The sequence below is a fragment of the Mirounga leonina genome, unplaced genomic scaffold, assembly GCF_011800145.1.
Source record: "Mirounga leonina isolate KUSES-001 unplaced genomic scaffold, KU_Mleo_1.0 Mir_101414, whole genome shotgun sequence".
Lineage (NCBI taxonomy): Eukaryota > Metazoa > Chordata > Mammalia > Carnivora > Phocidae > Mirounga > Mirounga leonina.
The window spans coordinates 1,226,914-1,242,451 of record NW_023270121.1 but is presented as its reverse complement, the minus strand read 5'-3'; the positions used below and the strand labels follow the sequence as shown (position 1 = coordinate 1,242,451).

Genomic DNA, 15,538 nt, shown 5'->3' with positions numbered 1-15,538 from the left:
ATCTGTCCTCCACCCCATGAGTTCCACCCCCTACCATTAATAACAGCGCTGGGCCTAAGGCCTCACCTCGGGATAATTCTCTTCAATGATCTGCAAGGTGGCAGCCATGCAGTTTCTTCGATTCAGGATCATATCTATATCATGGCCCACCAAGTCTTCAGGAAGCCGAGAGGAGGCAATCAGAAGGCTGAGAGGGGTCCAGGGCCAGCACCAATCCTTCCCCACATCACCATCCCTCAGCCTCCCTCCCAGGCAGATCCCTGTGCCTTCACCTGCCCTAGAATTACTGCTGTCAAGGGTACCTGGGTCAAAGCGGAGACTCTGGAGGTCAAGAGCTTGCTGGGAGACGTCATAGCGTTTGTTCATGGTCAGCTGCAGAGAGAGATGGAGAAAGCCACTGGGAGGCTCTGGGGGGGATAGGGGAATCAGGGGCTGGAGGAAGAAGAAGTGGGTGTGGGTGTGGGCACACAATGGACCTTGAGTCTGCATTACCTTTAGCTGCTCCATTTCTTCTGGCTCCAACTTATACCGCACAGAGTAAGGTGCAGTAGAAGGATTGACAAAGATAGATATCTGCAGGAAGGAGACGTGGGGTCAGCACCAAGAACTCTCATTCCAAAGAAGACGACCAGCCCCTGCCCTGTCCTCCTGCCCCGGGACTAGGTAGAAGTAATGCCCTCAACACATACCTTTTGGTTCTCCTCGTCACAAATCTTGTAGCTGACATCCTTCAGTGTAGAGGCAGTGTCAACATCCTGGACAAAGAACCGAGCCTGGTTTCTCACGTAGTGAAACTGCAGGAGGGGGAGGCAACAATAATTTTGGAGGATAGAGTCTTCCTACTCAGTGGGCTCCCCCCGCCCCCACTTCCCTGTGCCCACTCTTCTGGCTTCACCATCCTCTCTTACATCCACTGGAGTGAAGGGGACACTGCAATGGCTCTGGATTGAATTCATTAGCCATGTCTTATCATACTTTCTCCCATAGGGAATCTAAGGGTGAAGAGAAGGGATGGGAGTGAGGAGAGACAACATAGAATTAAAGAGGGAAAACAGACCCAACAGCGATCTTGTCTGACCTTCTACTGAGCTGTACAGGGCTTCGAAAGTAGGGACCACTGGCATTATTTCTTATTTTTTGTGCCAAACGTGGATTTCCTAGACCCTCCAATGGAATCTCCATTGGAAAGATCTCCTCCAAATAATTGACATAAGGATGTTTAATGTGGTCTTCCTTTTTATAAGGTTCCAGGGTATTCTATCTAATGCAGACCCTGCCAAGACACTCACGGTGATCTTGAACCAGCTCCCTGGGGTTCCATCTTGTGTGTTCTCCCCCATTTCTCTCCTCAGAGCTTTTCTATCTCTCCACACAGTAATATGGATATGGCCCTCATTTTGCCTTTTCACTCTCCTCTTGTAGCGCCAGGTGCTATAGGGAGTGCTGTGGAGGGGAAGTGGAGAGGAGGAGGGTCGCCATAAATGTTAAGAAAGTCTTCTTCTATACACCCTCACCTCTCTGTCATTGTACCATCTACATACCACCTAATTGTACCATCATACAATTAGGATTGCTTGACCATTATTCCACTTCCGGCATTCTTCAGTTTTCCAGTGAGAGAACAAAAAGAAGACCAGGGAGAGTGAAAGAGTCACCTAGTCCCAGGGGCTGCTGCACGCAAACCAGTCTGCAAGGTCACTTACTGTCTTACTTGGGGGTCCTCCTGGACATCTCCCATCAGCACATTTCCATCATCCTCCTGGAAGTGTGAAGGCTGAGGCTCATATCCACCACGTCCATAATGACGGTTCCTCTTGCCAAAATTACCTCGGAAAGAACGCCAAACTTCCTTTCTTCCTTGAGGTGAGCTACCACCATCATTGTATTCTCAAAAAGGGGAACAAAAATACAAGTTTAAAGACACATCAGTGGTCCACTTACCGTGTACCACATCTTAGGCTAACACCACAGGAGGGCAAGCAAAGTGTCAACCTGCCCTAAGGGTCCAATCTCCCAAACCCTGGAAAGGAAACTCCTCTGTTTGTCCAGATAGGAGAGCCTTATTTGACAGATGGCACTATCAGGGTAGGAATCTTGGGGGAGGAGGAGGAGGAGAAAACTGTATTGAACCTTTTAAAGAATGAAGCAAATTTATTAAAACAAAACAAAACAAAACAAAACAAAACAAAAAAGAGATGTGTGCATCCATGGATTAGACTGGAAACCAGCCATACACAGGGAAGACATCTGAATTGTACCTTCTCTCAGGCCTGTCTAAAAACCACACCAATACCAGGGAGGCAATCTCTCTCATGCTTCCCAAATACAATCAGCCACCAGACTGATCCCACTAACAATCAGCAAGCTGTACTTCCTTTGCTGGTGTAGTTCAAGCTTTAATGTCAGGTGGGACTGATGTAACAGCCTCCTAAGCTGTCCCCCTCCCTCCAGCCTTGCTGTCAACAATACTCAGTTTGAAATATGCAGAGTGAGCTTTCTTTTTGCCCAGCCCGAAATGCCTTTCAGCTGAGGGGACAACTCTTCCTAACCTCAGCTCCTCTATAACAAGGATCTGAATGACAAACCGGGATGATATGTCAACTAGCATTTCCAAGTGTGTAGGGATTCTTCTTTTTTCGTTCTATTATTGATTTCTAACATGGGTCCATTATGGTCAGAGAACGTGCTCTGTGTGATTTAAAATTCGCTGAGGTTTGTTTGATGGTCCAGGAGATGATCTAGCTTGATGAATATTAAAAGAAAAACCCGAGTATTAAAAGGAGGAATAACGGCCCGTGGTCAGTGTATGGTGTATGGGGGCTTCAGAGTCATCTTTGAGAACTGACATTACTTCAGAAATCACGTTGTCAAGGGGGAAGTGTTAAAAGTGAGCCAGCTAACAGCCACAGCATTCCCCAGACCGACCAGGTGAGTTGGGTGCCTAAACAGGGCCAGAGGCCTCCCTCATCAAGGTGATTCAGACAGGAGCGATCTCAAGCATAACCTTGTTTTGGGAATCTCACAGGAGGGTGGGCATGAGATTAAAAAGCCAGAGAGACCACGCACACACATGTGTGCGCACACACGCATATCCACTTACTGAAGGGTTGCATCTCGGCACGATCCCTGTCTCACCGCCGTTCTGCCAAAATCAAAGGCAACAACAGGAGCATCAGAAATCAGCTGGTGCCTCTCACCCAGGCTGCCTGGGTTCCCCCTCAGTCTCTACCACAGTATTAACTGATCCTCTCGCTAAGAAACGGTCGTGAGTGTCCTTTATGACATCATGTGTGTTCACATGGTACTTCCTGTGTCGGTTTGGAATTCTGCCTACATCATTGCTATGTCGTTGAGTACATGGCAATGGCATCCCTGCTATGGTAGGGAAAGAACAGGGTGAGAAGTAAAACACCACTTGCCCAGCAGCAACCAACATTAGCTCAGTGTTGGGCAGACTCACTAGAGTTCTTTGACCTCCTCACTAAAGTCCGAAAACAGGCTCACAGGCATTAGGTACACTTCCCAGGATTTCTCAGCCAAGTCAGTGGAGGAATAGAAATTGTGTCCTCACCTATTGGTCCGCCTCCACATCCTAAGTGTTCCTCTAGCTAGTGTGCTTATTCTCCTTTAATGGTGGACTTTCAGGTCTCAAGGACAGATTTCTGTGAGCAGACCAGGGATGATGTTTTGTGAGCTGGGGTTAGTGACTCCTGCTTGGGTGGATCCAGGTGCCTTGGACCAAGTAGAGATATCGGTCTTGAACTAGATGAAAAAATCTGTTTCGATCACAGTGTTTGCAGATTAGGAGTCGCTTTGAGCTGGCAGTGTAGATTTGGGATCAACAAAGCCACTTTTGAGAATCCATACATCGCAACCATTTGTACCCACATCTACTTATTCCAGAAAAAAATTGGGCTGCAGAACTGTTTCATAACCTGCTTGTAAAACTAGCATGTGTTGAATTTGTCTTTTGCAAAATTAGTATTTTTCACTAGCGTACAGTTAGAAATGGAGCTAATTACACCCCTCTTGATTAATGCTAAAACTACGGCTTTTCTGATCTGAGGAAGGGAGGCTTTTGCAAACTGGTGGCAGAAATGAGGAGAGGTCTTCCTTAAATCCAGCAGATATAGCTTCCTGGGTGTCTGGTATGTGTAGGAAGAATGTTCTGGACCTACATGCTTGTTTGTGGGTGCTCAGCTTTGTGACACCCAGTATCGTACTTGTGTCAGAGGAAAGCAAGAGTGTGTGCATGAGCATGTGTGTGTGCATGGGCATGTGCTAATATTATCTGTTTTACATTTGTATAATTAGATTACAGATACATGTATTTCAAATCATGTTGGAAAGTACATTGCCACACAAAACTGGACCCTAATGTACATTTTCATTTCATGCAATATATGCTATATACACCCAATTTTTGCTTCTTGTTTTTAATATGCCCTTTATTTTATTTTATTTTTTTTTACATCTTGGCATTTTAATATTTGAATTGATTTTCAAATTTAAAGTATTAGAATTCTCTATACAAGGTATTCCTAACGGCAGAGGCCAAATTACCCAGTGGAGCATGGCTTGGGAGTTAGGGCAGTTCCAAGATTTGAGTCTCTGCTCCACAGCTTCCCAGAAGAAGCACATAAATATTTTAAGAGACAATTTCCTAAGGATATTTACACCAGTGTACTTCTCCACTAACAGTGCAGGAGAGTCTACTTTCCTACAGTATGCTTAACCATTCAAAAGTCATTCCTATGCTTTGACCCAGACATTTCACTTTTAAAATTTATCATACAAAATATTTTCTGCCAAAATATATACCTATAATTATATGGTTGTGTATTACAGGCTCTTCCCCCCCCTTTTTTGCCCCATTTTTATTGAGGTATAATTGATATATCGCACTGTGTATGTTTAAGGAATACAGTATAATGATTCTACTTACATAAATAATTACCACAATTACTTTAGTTAACATCCATCATCTCATATAGACGCAAAAAGTAAAGTAAATGAAAAAGACATAAAAGATTTTTCCTTGTGATTAGGACTCTTAGGATTTACTCTCTTAACACCTTTCAAATATACCATAAAGCAGTATTAACTATGGTCATCGTGTTGTACATCACATCCCTCACACTTATTTCTCTTATGACTGGAAGTTTGTACTTTTCTGAAAGTTTTCATTTTAATTCCAGTGTAGTTAACATACAGTGTTATATTAGTTTCAGGTGTGCAATATAGTAATTCAACAGTTCCATACATCACCCAGTGCTCATCACGACAAGTGCACTCCTTAATCCCCATTACTTATTTCACCCATCCCCCGCCTACACACTTCCCCTCTGGTAACCATCAGGTTGTTCTTCATAGTTAAGGGCCTGTTCCTTTCTCTCTCTCTCTTTCTCTCTCTCTCTCTCTCTCTCTCTCTCTCTCTGTTTTGCTCTCTGTCTCTCCCTCTCATTGTTTCCTTTGCTTATTGCTTTTGTTTCCTAAATTCCACAAATAAGTGAAATCATATGGTATTTGTCTTTCTCTGACTGACTTATTTTGCTTAGCATTATACTCTCTAGCTCCATCCATGTCATTGCAAACGGCATGATTTCATTCTTCTTTACAGGCTCTTTGACACAGAAAGACAATGGGACCCGAGAGTGGCTGATATTGACAGAAGGGGGGGGTAGAAATGATTGTCCTTTGAGTCAAAGATAGATGGGAAAGAAGGGGGCATGGGTACCTGACATACAGAGTAAAAAGGCCAAGGGATGGACGTATGGGCCGGAAAGATGAGGGTGATCATTGGGAAGACAATGAAACACAAGTAGACAAAGCCTCTGAGGAACTGGATGCATCCTGGCGATACACACCCCACTGGAAACCTTCCTTTCTTTCCACGTATATCTTGTCTGTCTCTGTTACTTCATCTTCAAGTTGAACACCAGAGAAACAATTCCCAAACAGTCTGAGAAAGGAGAGACGGTATGGGGAACAGTGTGCAACAATGGGTCTCTTGGACAGAGGGCTGGAGTTCGGGTCATGTTGGTCCCAGACACCACATCCATCATTGCCCACTGGACTTTGAGTCCTGTCCCAGTGCTCCTTTCAGCCCTAACACAGAGTCACACATCATTGGTTAAGGGCATCAGATTTGAGGTCAGAGCAACCAGGATTTGAATCCTGGTGCTAAATTCTGTGGTCCAGGGCAAGTAACTTTGACTTCATGGTGACTCACCTTATTTTTTCCCTTAAATTGAGGATAGTGATAGTTCCCACCTCATGAGAAAATTGTGAGAATTGAGCTAGTATCTGGCAATACAGGCAAAGCCTCTGGAGAAACACCTGTGACCTAACAAGCACTACAAATAAGTTAGTCATTACTAGGTCAGGAACTTAGCACAATGGCTGGGGCTTAGTAAGAGATGAATGTGTGTTAATTGCATTTGTTGTTACAAGAAGGAAAACAGATGGGTGAATGAGGGCAGGTTGCAGTGTCAGCTATTCACATATTTTATAAAGTGGCGATGGTTAAACAGAGCAGCCCTGGTGGGAAATAACCCGATATACTGTTTAAGGGAACCAAAATTAAAAGATCACAGACTGAAACAGGCATAGGGGAAGGCTTAGGTGGGGGCTTGAGTTCCCATTGCCAAAATTTGGGCAAAGAAACCCATTATTATTCAAGAAACGGTTCAGGCTTGAGTGGTAGGTTACAAAAAGGAAGGTAGAATATCCCTCGCACCCCATGATACACTCTGAAAAGAAAAAAAGTCATGTTACCGTATGGTTCCTCAGAAGGAGATGTTAACAAATGTTTGTGTTTTTTTAGGTACAAATGTAAACATAAAGAAGTCAGGGTCAAAGAACATGTGAGAATGTCAACCGTATTTATAAATGGGTGGTTGGAATGCATAATAGTTATGCTTTCATATTTATGTTTTACTTGCATAAAAGGATGTTTGTGCCTGGGTCAGGGTTTTGTCAGGCGCTGGGGGCGGGGGAGCGGTGGGAAGCACTACTCTTACTGACTCACTATGCAGCACAATAGGAGCAATCGATCATTTATAAGCGGATGGATCTTCTCGCTGATTGATAAGCTGTATCACCTTAGACAATTCACCCAACTTCTCCTGATCCCAGCTCCTTATATGTAATAATCAGAGATTGGGTCTAACTGCCACCTTATCAAGATGTGGAACATATACCACACCCCAAAAGGTTCCCAGTTAATCTCCTCTTCATCCTCTGGCTGCATGCAAACCTTGATCTGCTCTCAGTCTCTCTATGCTAGTTTTTCCTGTCCTAGAGTTTCACATAAGTGGAATCATACATCCTGTATTCCTCCGTGCCTGGCTTTTTGTAACGCAGCATTTTTTAAAGATCCATCCATGTCCTTGCCTTTTCATTGCTAAGCAATATCCCATTGCGTTGATTTGTTTACCTTTAATGTCGTTTTAAGGAAGTTTCAGAAGGTAGTGAAAGTAGTTCCTTGTGTTCAATCACCAACTTCTTGGTCAGTCTTCTGTTCTTATATAATGATATAATTTCATCCTTTGTCACTCTTTTATCTCTCTAAGGAAATATTATCTTAAGGTCTTTTTCACCATTTTTCTAATTTTTTTTTTATTCCCTCAGCGCAAATCATTTGATTTTTTGAGTTTGTTCTGTCCCTTCCATGCTTACCCTGAGTTGTGCCTATCTCCTGCAGAGGAGGCTTCACTGCTGAGTCGGCCCTGGGCTCATAGGTGCTTGGCTTTATTTTATTTATTTACTTATTTTTAAAGATTTTATTTATTAGACAGAGAGAGAGAGACACAGCGAGAGAGGGAACACAAGCAGGGGGAGTGGGAGAGGGAGATGCATGCTTGCCGCTGAGCAGGGAGCCCGATGCAGAGCTCGATCCCTGGACCCTGGGATCATGACCTGAGCCAAAGGCAGACGCTTAACGACTGAGCCACCCAGGCGCCCCGGTGCTTGGCTTTAATCCATACTTTGCTCTGGCCTTGCCAGCAGTTTAGCTTCCTCTTTGATCCTACTACTGGTGGCCCCTGCTTTACCACTATGTTTTCCCATTTCTTTTCCCTTCTTTCTTCTTTTTTTAAATTTTTTTAATTTTTTAAATTAACATATAATGTATTATTTGTTTCAGGGGTACAGGTCTGTGATTCAACAGTCTTACACAATTCACAGCACTCCCATAGCACATACCCTCCCCAGTGTCCATCACTCAGCCACCCCATCCCTCCCACCCCCTTCCACTCCAGCAGACCTCAGTTTGTTTCCCAAGATTAAGAGTCTCTTATGATTTTTCTCCCTCTCTGGTTTCGTCTTGTTTCATTTTTCCCTCCCTTCCCCCATGATCCTCTGTCTTGATTCTCAAATTCCTCATATCAGTGAGATCATATAATTGTCTTTCTCTGATTGGCTTATTTCGCTTAGTATAATACCCTCTAGTTCCATCCACGTCATTGCAAACGGCAAGATTTCATTTTTTTTTTTTTGATCGCAGCATAATATTCCATGGTGTTTGTGTATACACACATACACACACACCTCATTTTCTTTATCCATTCATCTGTTGATGGACATCTAGGCTCTTTCCATAGTTTGGCTATTGTGGACATTGCTGCTATAAACATTGGGGTGAATGTGCCCCTTCGGATCACTACATCTGTATCTTTGTGGTAAATACCCAGTAGTGCAATTGCTGAGTCGTAGGGTAGCTCTATTTTCAACGTTTTGAGGAACCTCCATACTGTTTTCCAGAGTGGCTGCACCAGCTTGCATTCCCACCAACAGTGTAGGAGGGTTCCCCTTTCTCCGCATCTTCACCCACATCTGTCGTTTCCTGACTTGTTAATTTTAGCCATTCTGACTGGTGTGAGGTGGTGATGTTTCTAGGAAAAAGTTGCTGCGGCTGAGGTCAAAGAGGTTGCTGCCTGTGTTCTCAAGGATTTTGGTGGATTCCTGTCTCACATTTAGGTCTTTCATCCATTTGGAGTCTATTATTGCGTGTGGTGTAAGGAAATGGTCCAGTTTCATTCTTCTGCATGTGGCTGTCCAATTTTCCCAACACCATCTGTTGAAGAGACTGTCCTTTCCCATAGGACATTCTTTCCAGCTTTGTTGAAGATCAGTTGACCATAGAGTTGAGGGTCCATTTCTGGGCTCTCAATTCTTTTCCATTGATCTATGTGTTTGTTTTTGTGCCAATATCATACTGTCTTGATGATTACAGCTTTGTAATAGAGCCTGAAGTCCAGAATTGTTATGCCACCAGCTTTGCTTTTTTTTTTTTTTTTTCAACATCCCTCTGGCTATTCGAGGTCTTTTCCGGTTCCATAGTTATTTTAGGATTATTTGTTCCACTTCTTTGAAAATTGTTGATGCTGTTTTAATAGGGATTGCATTAAATGTGTAGACTGCTCTAGGTAGCATAGACATTTTCACAATATTTGTTCGTCTAATCCATGAGCATGGAACGTTTTTCCATTTCTTTGTGTCTTCTTCAGTTTCTTTCATGAGTATTCTATAGTTTTCTGAGTACAGATTCTTTGCCTCTTTGGTTAGATTTATTCCTAGGTATCTTACGGTTTTGGGTGCAATTGTAAATGGGATTGACTCCTTAATTTCTCTTTCTTCTGTCTTGTTGTTGGTGTATAAAAATGCAACTGATTCCTGTACATTGATTTTTATATCCTGCCACTTTACTGAATTCTTGTATGAGTTCTAGCAGTTTTGGGGTAGAGTCTTTTGGGTTTTCCTCATAAAGTATCATATCATCTGCAAAGAGTGAGAGTTTGACTTCTTCTTTGCCAATTTGAATTCCTTTTATTTCCTTTGTTGTCTGATTACTGAGGCTAGGACTTCTAGTACTATGTTGAATAGCAGTGGTGACAGTGGACATCCCTGCCGTGTTCCTGACCTTAGGGGAAAAGCTCTCAGTTTTTCCCCATGGAGAATGATATTCGCTGTGGGTTTTTCATAGATGGCTTTTATGATATTGAGGTATGTACCCTCTATCTCTACACTGTGAAGAGTTTTAATCAAGAAAGGATGCTGTACTTTGTCAAATGCTTTTTCTGCATCCACTGAGAGGATCATATGGTTCTTGTTCTTTCTTTTATTAATGCAGTGTATCACATTGATTGATTTGGGGATGTTGAACCAACTTTGCAGCCCAGGAGTAAATCCCACTTGGTCGTGGTGAATAACCCTTTTAATGTACTGTTGGATCCCATTGGCTCTTATTTTGGTGAGAATTTTTGCATCCATGTTCATCAGGGATATTGGTCTGTAATTCTCCTTTTTGATGGGGTCTTTGTCCGGTTTGGGGATCAAGGTAATGCTGGCCTCATAAAATGAGTTTGGAAGTTTTCCTTCCCTTTCTATGTTTTGGAACAGTTTCAGAAGAATAGGTATTAATTCTTCTTTAAATGTTTGGTAGAATTCCCCTGGGAAGCCATCTGGCCCTGGGCTCTTGTTTGTTGGGAGATTTTTGATGACTGCTTCAATTTCCTTACTGGTTATGGGTCTGTTCAGGTTTTCTATTTCTTCCTGGTTCAATTTTGGTAGTTTATACATTTTAGGAATGCATCCATTTCTTCCACATTATCTAATTTGCTGGCCTATATTTGCTCGTAATGTGTTCTTATAATTGTATTTCTTTGGTGTTAGCTGTGATCTCTCCTCTTCCATTCATAATTTTATTTATTTGGGTCATTTCTCTTTTCTTTTTGATAAGTCTAGCCAGGGTTTTATCAATCTTACTAATTCTTTCAAAGAACCAGCTCCTAGTTTTGTTGATCTGTTCTACTGTTCTTTTGGTTTCTATTTCATTGATTTTTGCTCTGAGCTTTATTATTTCTCTTCTCCTGCTGGGTTTAGGCTTTATTTGCTGTTCTTTCTCCGGCTCCTTTAGGTGTAGGGTTAGGTTGTGTATTTGAGACTTTTCTTGTTTCTTGAGAAAGGCTTGTATTGCTATATACTTTCCTCTTAGGAATGCCTTTGGTGCATCCCAAAGATTTTGAACAGTTGTGTTTTCATTTTCATTTGTTTTCATGAATGTTTTTATTTCTTTTTAACTTTCTGGTTGACTCATGCATTCTTTAGGGGATGCTCTTTCGCCTTCATGTATTTGAGTTCTTTCCAACTTTCCTCTTGTGATTGAGTTCTAATTTCAAAGCATTGTTTTCCTAAAATATGCAGGGAATGATCCCAATCTTTCTGTACCTGTTGAGACCTGATTTGTGACGCAGGATGTGATGTAGGATGTGATCTATTCTGCAAGATGTTCCATGGGCACTAGAGAAGAATGTGTATTCTGTTGCTTTGGGATGGAATGTTCTGAATATATCTGTGAAGTTCATCTGGTCCAGTGTGTCATTTAAGCCTTTATTTCCTTGTTGATCTTTTGCTTAGATGATCTGTCCATTTCAGTGAGGGGGGTGTTAAGATCCCCTACTATTATTGTATTATTGTCGATGTGTTCCTTTGATTTTGTTATTAATTTGCTTATATAATTGGCTGCTCCCATGTTAGGGGCGTAATATTTACCATTGTTAGATCTTCTTGTTGGATAGACCCTTTAAGTATGATATAGTGTCCTTCCTCATCTCTTATTATAGTCTTTGGTTTAAAATCTATTTGTCTGATGTGAAGATTGCCACCCCAGCTTTCTTTTGATGTCCATTAGCATGGTAAATTGTTTTCCACCCCCTCACTTTCAATCTGGGGGTGTCTTTGGATCTAACATGAGTCTCTTGTAGGCAGCATATTGATGGGTCTTGTTTTTTTATCCAGTGTGATACCCTGTGTATTTTGATTGGGGCAGTTAGCCCATTTACATTCAGGTTAACTATTGAAAGATATGAATTTAGTGACATTGTATTGCCTGTAAGGTGACTGTTACTGTACATTGTCTGTGTTCCTTTCTGGGCTATGTTACTTTTAGGCTCTTTCTTTGCTTAGAGGATTCCTTTCAATATTTCTTGTAGGGCTGGCTTGGTGTTTGCAAATTCTTTTAGTTTTTGTTTGTCCTGGAAGCTTTTCTCTCTCCTTCTATTTTCAATGACAGCCTAGCTGGATATAGTATTCTTGGCTGCATATTTTTCTTGTTTAGTATTCTGAATACATCATGCCTAACAATTCTAAATATCTACACCCCTAACATGGGAGCAGCCAGTTATATAAGCCAATTAACAAAAAAATCAATGGAATACATCGACTGGCCTTTCTGGCCTGCCATGTTTCCGGGATAAGTCTGCTGCCAATCTAATGTTTTTACTATTGTAGGTTACAGACCTCTTATTGAGCTGCTTTCAGAATTTTCTCTTTGTCTCTGAGACTTGTAAGGTTTACAGTAGATGTTGGGGTGTTGACCTATTTTTATTGATATTGAGGGGGGTTCTCTGTGACTCCTGGATTTTGATACCTGTTTCCTTCCCCAAATTAAGGAAGTTCTCTTCTATAATTTGCTCCAATATACCTTCTGCTCCCCTCTCTCTTTCTTCTTCTTCTGGGATCGCAATTATTCTAATATTGTTTTGTCTTATGCTAACACTTATCTCTCGAATTCTGCCCTCATGATCCAGTAGTTATCTCTCTTTTTCTCAGCTTCTTTATTCTCCACCATTTGGTCTTCTATATCCCTAATTCTCTCATCTGCCTAATTTATCCTAGTAGTTAGACCCTCCATTTTTTATTGTTCCTCATTAATAGCCTTTTTTATTTCAACTTGGTTAGATTTTAGTTCTTTTACTTCTCCAGAAAGTGATTCACTAGTATCTTCTTAGCTTTTCTCAAGCCCGCTAGTATCTTTATAATCGTCATTCTGAACTCTATTTCTGACATCTTGCTAATGTCCTTATTGATTAGGTCCCTTGCAGTCGGTACTGCCTCTTGTTCTTTTTTTTTTTTTTAAGGTGAGTTTTTCTGTCTTGTCATTTTGTCCAGAGAAGAATAGATGAATGAGAGAACAAAATGCTAACAGGGTAACAACAATCCCAGAAAAATATACACTTCCAAAAAGTGGTCACTTTGCTGTTCATAGAGTTGCTGCTATTCTTTTGTTCAATCTCCTGTTGAGTTTGTAGCTGTTCATAATGGTTTGATAACTATCTAGCTGAATTCCTGGGACCAGACATTTAGGTTTCCTACTCCTCTGCCATCTCGCTCCTTCCTTCTTTTTTTTTTTTTAAGATTTTATTTATTTGAGAGAGGGAATGAGAGAGAGAGAGCACATGAGAGGGGGGAGGGTCAGAGGGAGAAGCAGACCCCCTGCTGAGCAAGGAGCCCGATATGGGACTCGATCCTGGGACTCCAGGATCATGACCCGAGCCGAAGGCAGTCGCTCAACCAACTGAGCCACCCAGGCGCCCCTTCCTTCTTTTTTTAAAAGGAGATCCTTCTCCCTTTCTCGAATGGGAATCCTATTTCTTACCTTCCAGCATAACTATATATTTATTTTTCTTAGATTACTATGTGTATTTGTTCTTGGAATATTATTGTCCCAAAATCACAATTATAACGTTTTAAAATTAAATATTGTAAAATACTTGCACTCTCATCATTTAAATTGTTCAAGTAGTTCTCATCCTTGTTAACACACTAGAGCCACTTAGGGAGACTGCAAAAACTCACTAGCATCAGGCTATACCCACAACAATTAAAGCAGAATTGGGGTCAGAAACAGGCAACCACAGTTTTTAAACTCTTCATGTGATTGCAGTGTGCATCCAAGGTTGAAAACCACTATGTTAAAAAGCATCAGCTTTTACCTGCCAGAAGCTATAGGAATGGCTGCCACCTCATTCTGCTGACTTTCTGCTCAGTGCTATTTTGAGGAGCTTGTGATTCCATTAGCTTAGAGCAGGGGTTGGCAAACAGCCTGCTTTTGTATGGCCTGCAAGCTAAGAATGGTATTGACGTATTTGAATGGTTTTCAACCAAAATCAAAAGAAAAATAATGTTTCCTGCCTCATGAAAAGTATTTGAAATTGACGTGTCCGTGTCCACACATAAAGTCTTATTGGAACAGAGCCATGCCATGTCTATGGCAGCTTTTGGTCAACAATAGCAGATTTGAGTAGCTCCATCAGAGACTTGAAAGGCTTGCAAAGCCTCAAATATTTATGATCTGGCCCTTTTCAGGAAAAGATTGTTGAGCTCTGGCTTAGAGCAAGTGTCCTTATAGCAAGTGCACAGTAACTCTGGTAAATGGCTGGAGGTCCCTTTGCCTAAGCCCAAGAAGAAGATTTACTGTATTTACTTGTGATTTCATTGTAGGATCTTTCCTCAGTAGTCCATTTGCTCATAGTATTCTGGCTCAGGCATGGGAATTGATTAAGGGACCACCATTTGCTGTGAAGATGGCTCAAGTCACCAGATCTAGAGTTTTACTTATATTTTATGTTCTTACATCTTATTATAAATGAATATTTATTTATATTTCATTTAGTTTTACACTGATCAAATGCAACTTTAGAAGATGCTCAGATATTTCAAGATCCAAAGGATCTGTTGAACAATTAGCCACCTTCAAAGGTTGCTGTAGGTCGAACAAATCATGTGTGTCAAATCAGTGTCCACCTTGACCCAGGAGGTTAAGTGCTTCTACTTGGCCTGTGACTCCAGGATCCCATGATCCTCACTGAAATGAGGGTGACTATGTCAAGGGTAGGACTTCCCAACTCATCTTCTGGATCTTTAACTGATGGTGCCATCTAGGTACCCCTGAATGTTCCTTTTAATGTATTATTGAAATAGTTTGCTAATTTGTTGAGGTTTTTTTGCATCTTTGTTCATCAGGAAACTAATCTGTTTCTTTGTGGATGAAACTTGTCATCTGATCTCCTTTGATCCTCATTATATCTTTCACAGTATGTATTATTATCACTGTCCTTCCTACAAAGAAGGTAAAAGAGCAAGTTATTCACTTGCCACAGGGCACAGTGCTAGGAAAAATCAGAGCAGGAACTCAAGATCGGCACTTACCCCATAACCCAAGTTGTGCTTCACTGACTTCTGGAGCCTCTAATGCTTGGGGATGCTCTCCAACACTGATCAATCCACAGCCTGGAGTTCTGTGACCTCTAGGCATAATTCATTTACTTTTTGAATACTGAACCACATTTTTTCCTTAATCATAAAAATCTATTAATTTTTTTAAAACTCTTTGCTTACAAAAAATTAAAAAGAATATGAAAATCTGGGAAGAAAAACTGGCATATATATTACTGGCAAAAGATTTAATAGCCTTCATATAAAAAGACAAAATTGATGTAGAAAGACAAAATTTTATCAACTTAGAATTCTCATTAAAAGCAACAAAAATGTTGGGCGCCTGGGTGGCTCAGTCATTAAGCGTCTGCCTTCGGCTCAGGTCATGATCCCAGGGTCCTGGGATCGAGTCCCACATCGGGCTCCCTGCTCCATGGGAAGCCTGCTTCTCCCTCTCCCACTGCCCCTGCTTGTGTTCCTACTCTCGCTATGTCTCTCTCTGTCAAATAAATAAATAAAAAATCTTTAAAAAAAAAAAGCA

At 41.5% G+C, this 15,538-nt stretch overlaps 1 protein-coding gene across 1 annotated transcript; it reads right to left on the bottom strand.

The window, feature by feature from the left end:
- Positions 1 to 54: 54 nt before the first annotated feature.
- On the bottom strand, positions 55 to 15,097 carry LOC118018679 (nuclear RNA export factor 2-like). Its single transcript, XM_035017484.1, has 8 exons — positions 14,992 to 15,097; positions 1,704 to 1,887; positions 1,290 to 1,443; positions 909 to 992; positions 690 to 794; positions 493 to 573; positions 303 to 372; positions 55 to 155 (listed from the first exon to the last, which is right to left on the bottom strand). Exons 1-8 carry the CDS (start codon positions 15,095 to 15,097, stop codon positions 55 to 57), a joined length of 885 nt encoding a protein of 294 aa, XP_034873375.1.
- Positions 15,098 to 15,538: the final 441 nt, after the last annotated feature.

What these genes read in the sequence shown, in the direction of transcription:
- LOC118018679 (XM_035017484.1), bottom strand. Translation starts at nt 15,097, where the DNA reads ATGCCTAGAGGTCACAGAACTCCAGGCTGTGGATTGATCAGTGTTGGA. An exon ending in GAGGACCCCCAAGTAAGACA is followed by an intron (nt 1,444 to 1,703) that starts GTAAGTGACCTT and finishes TCCCCTCCACAG; the next exon opens with CACTCCCTATAGCACCTGGC. An exon ending in TCCCCTTCACTCCAGTGGAT is followed by an intron (nt 795 to 908) that starts GTAAGAGAGGAT and finishes CCCCTCCTGCAG; the next exon opens with TTTCACTACGTGAGAAACCA.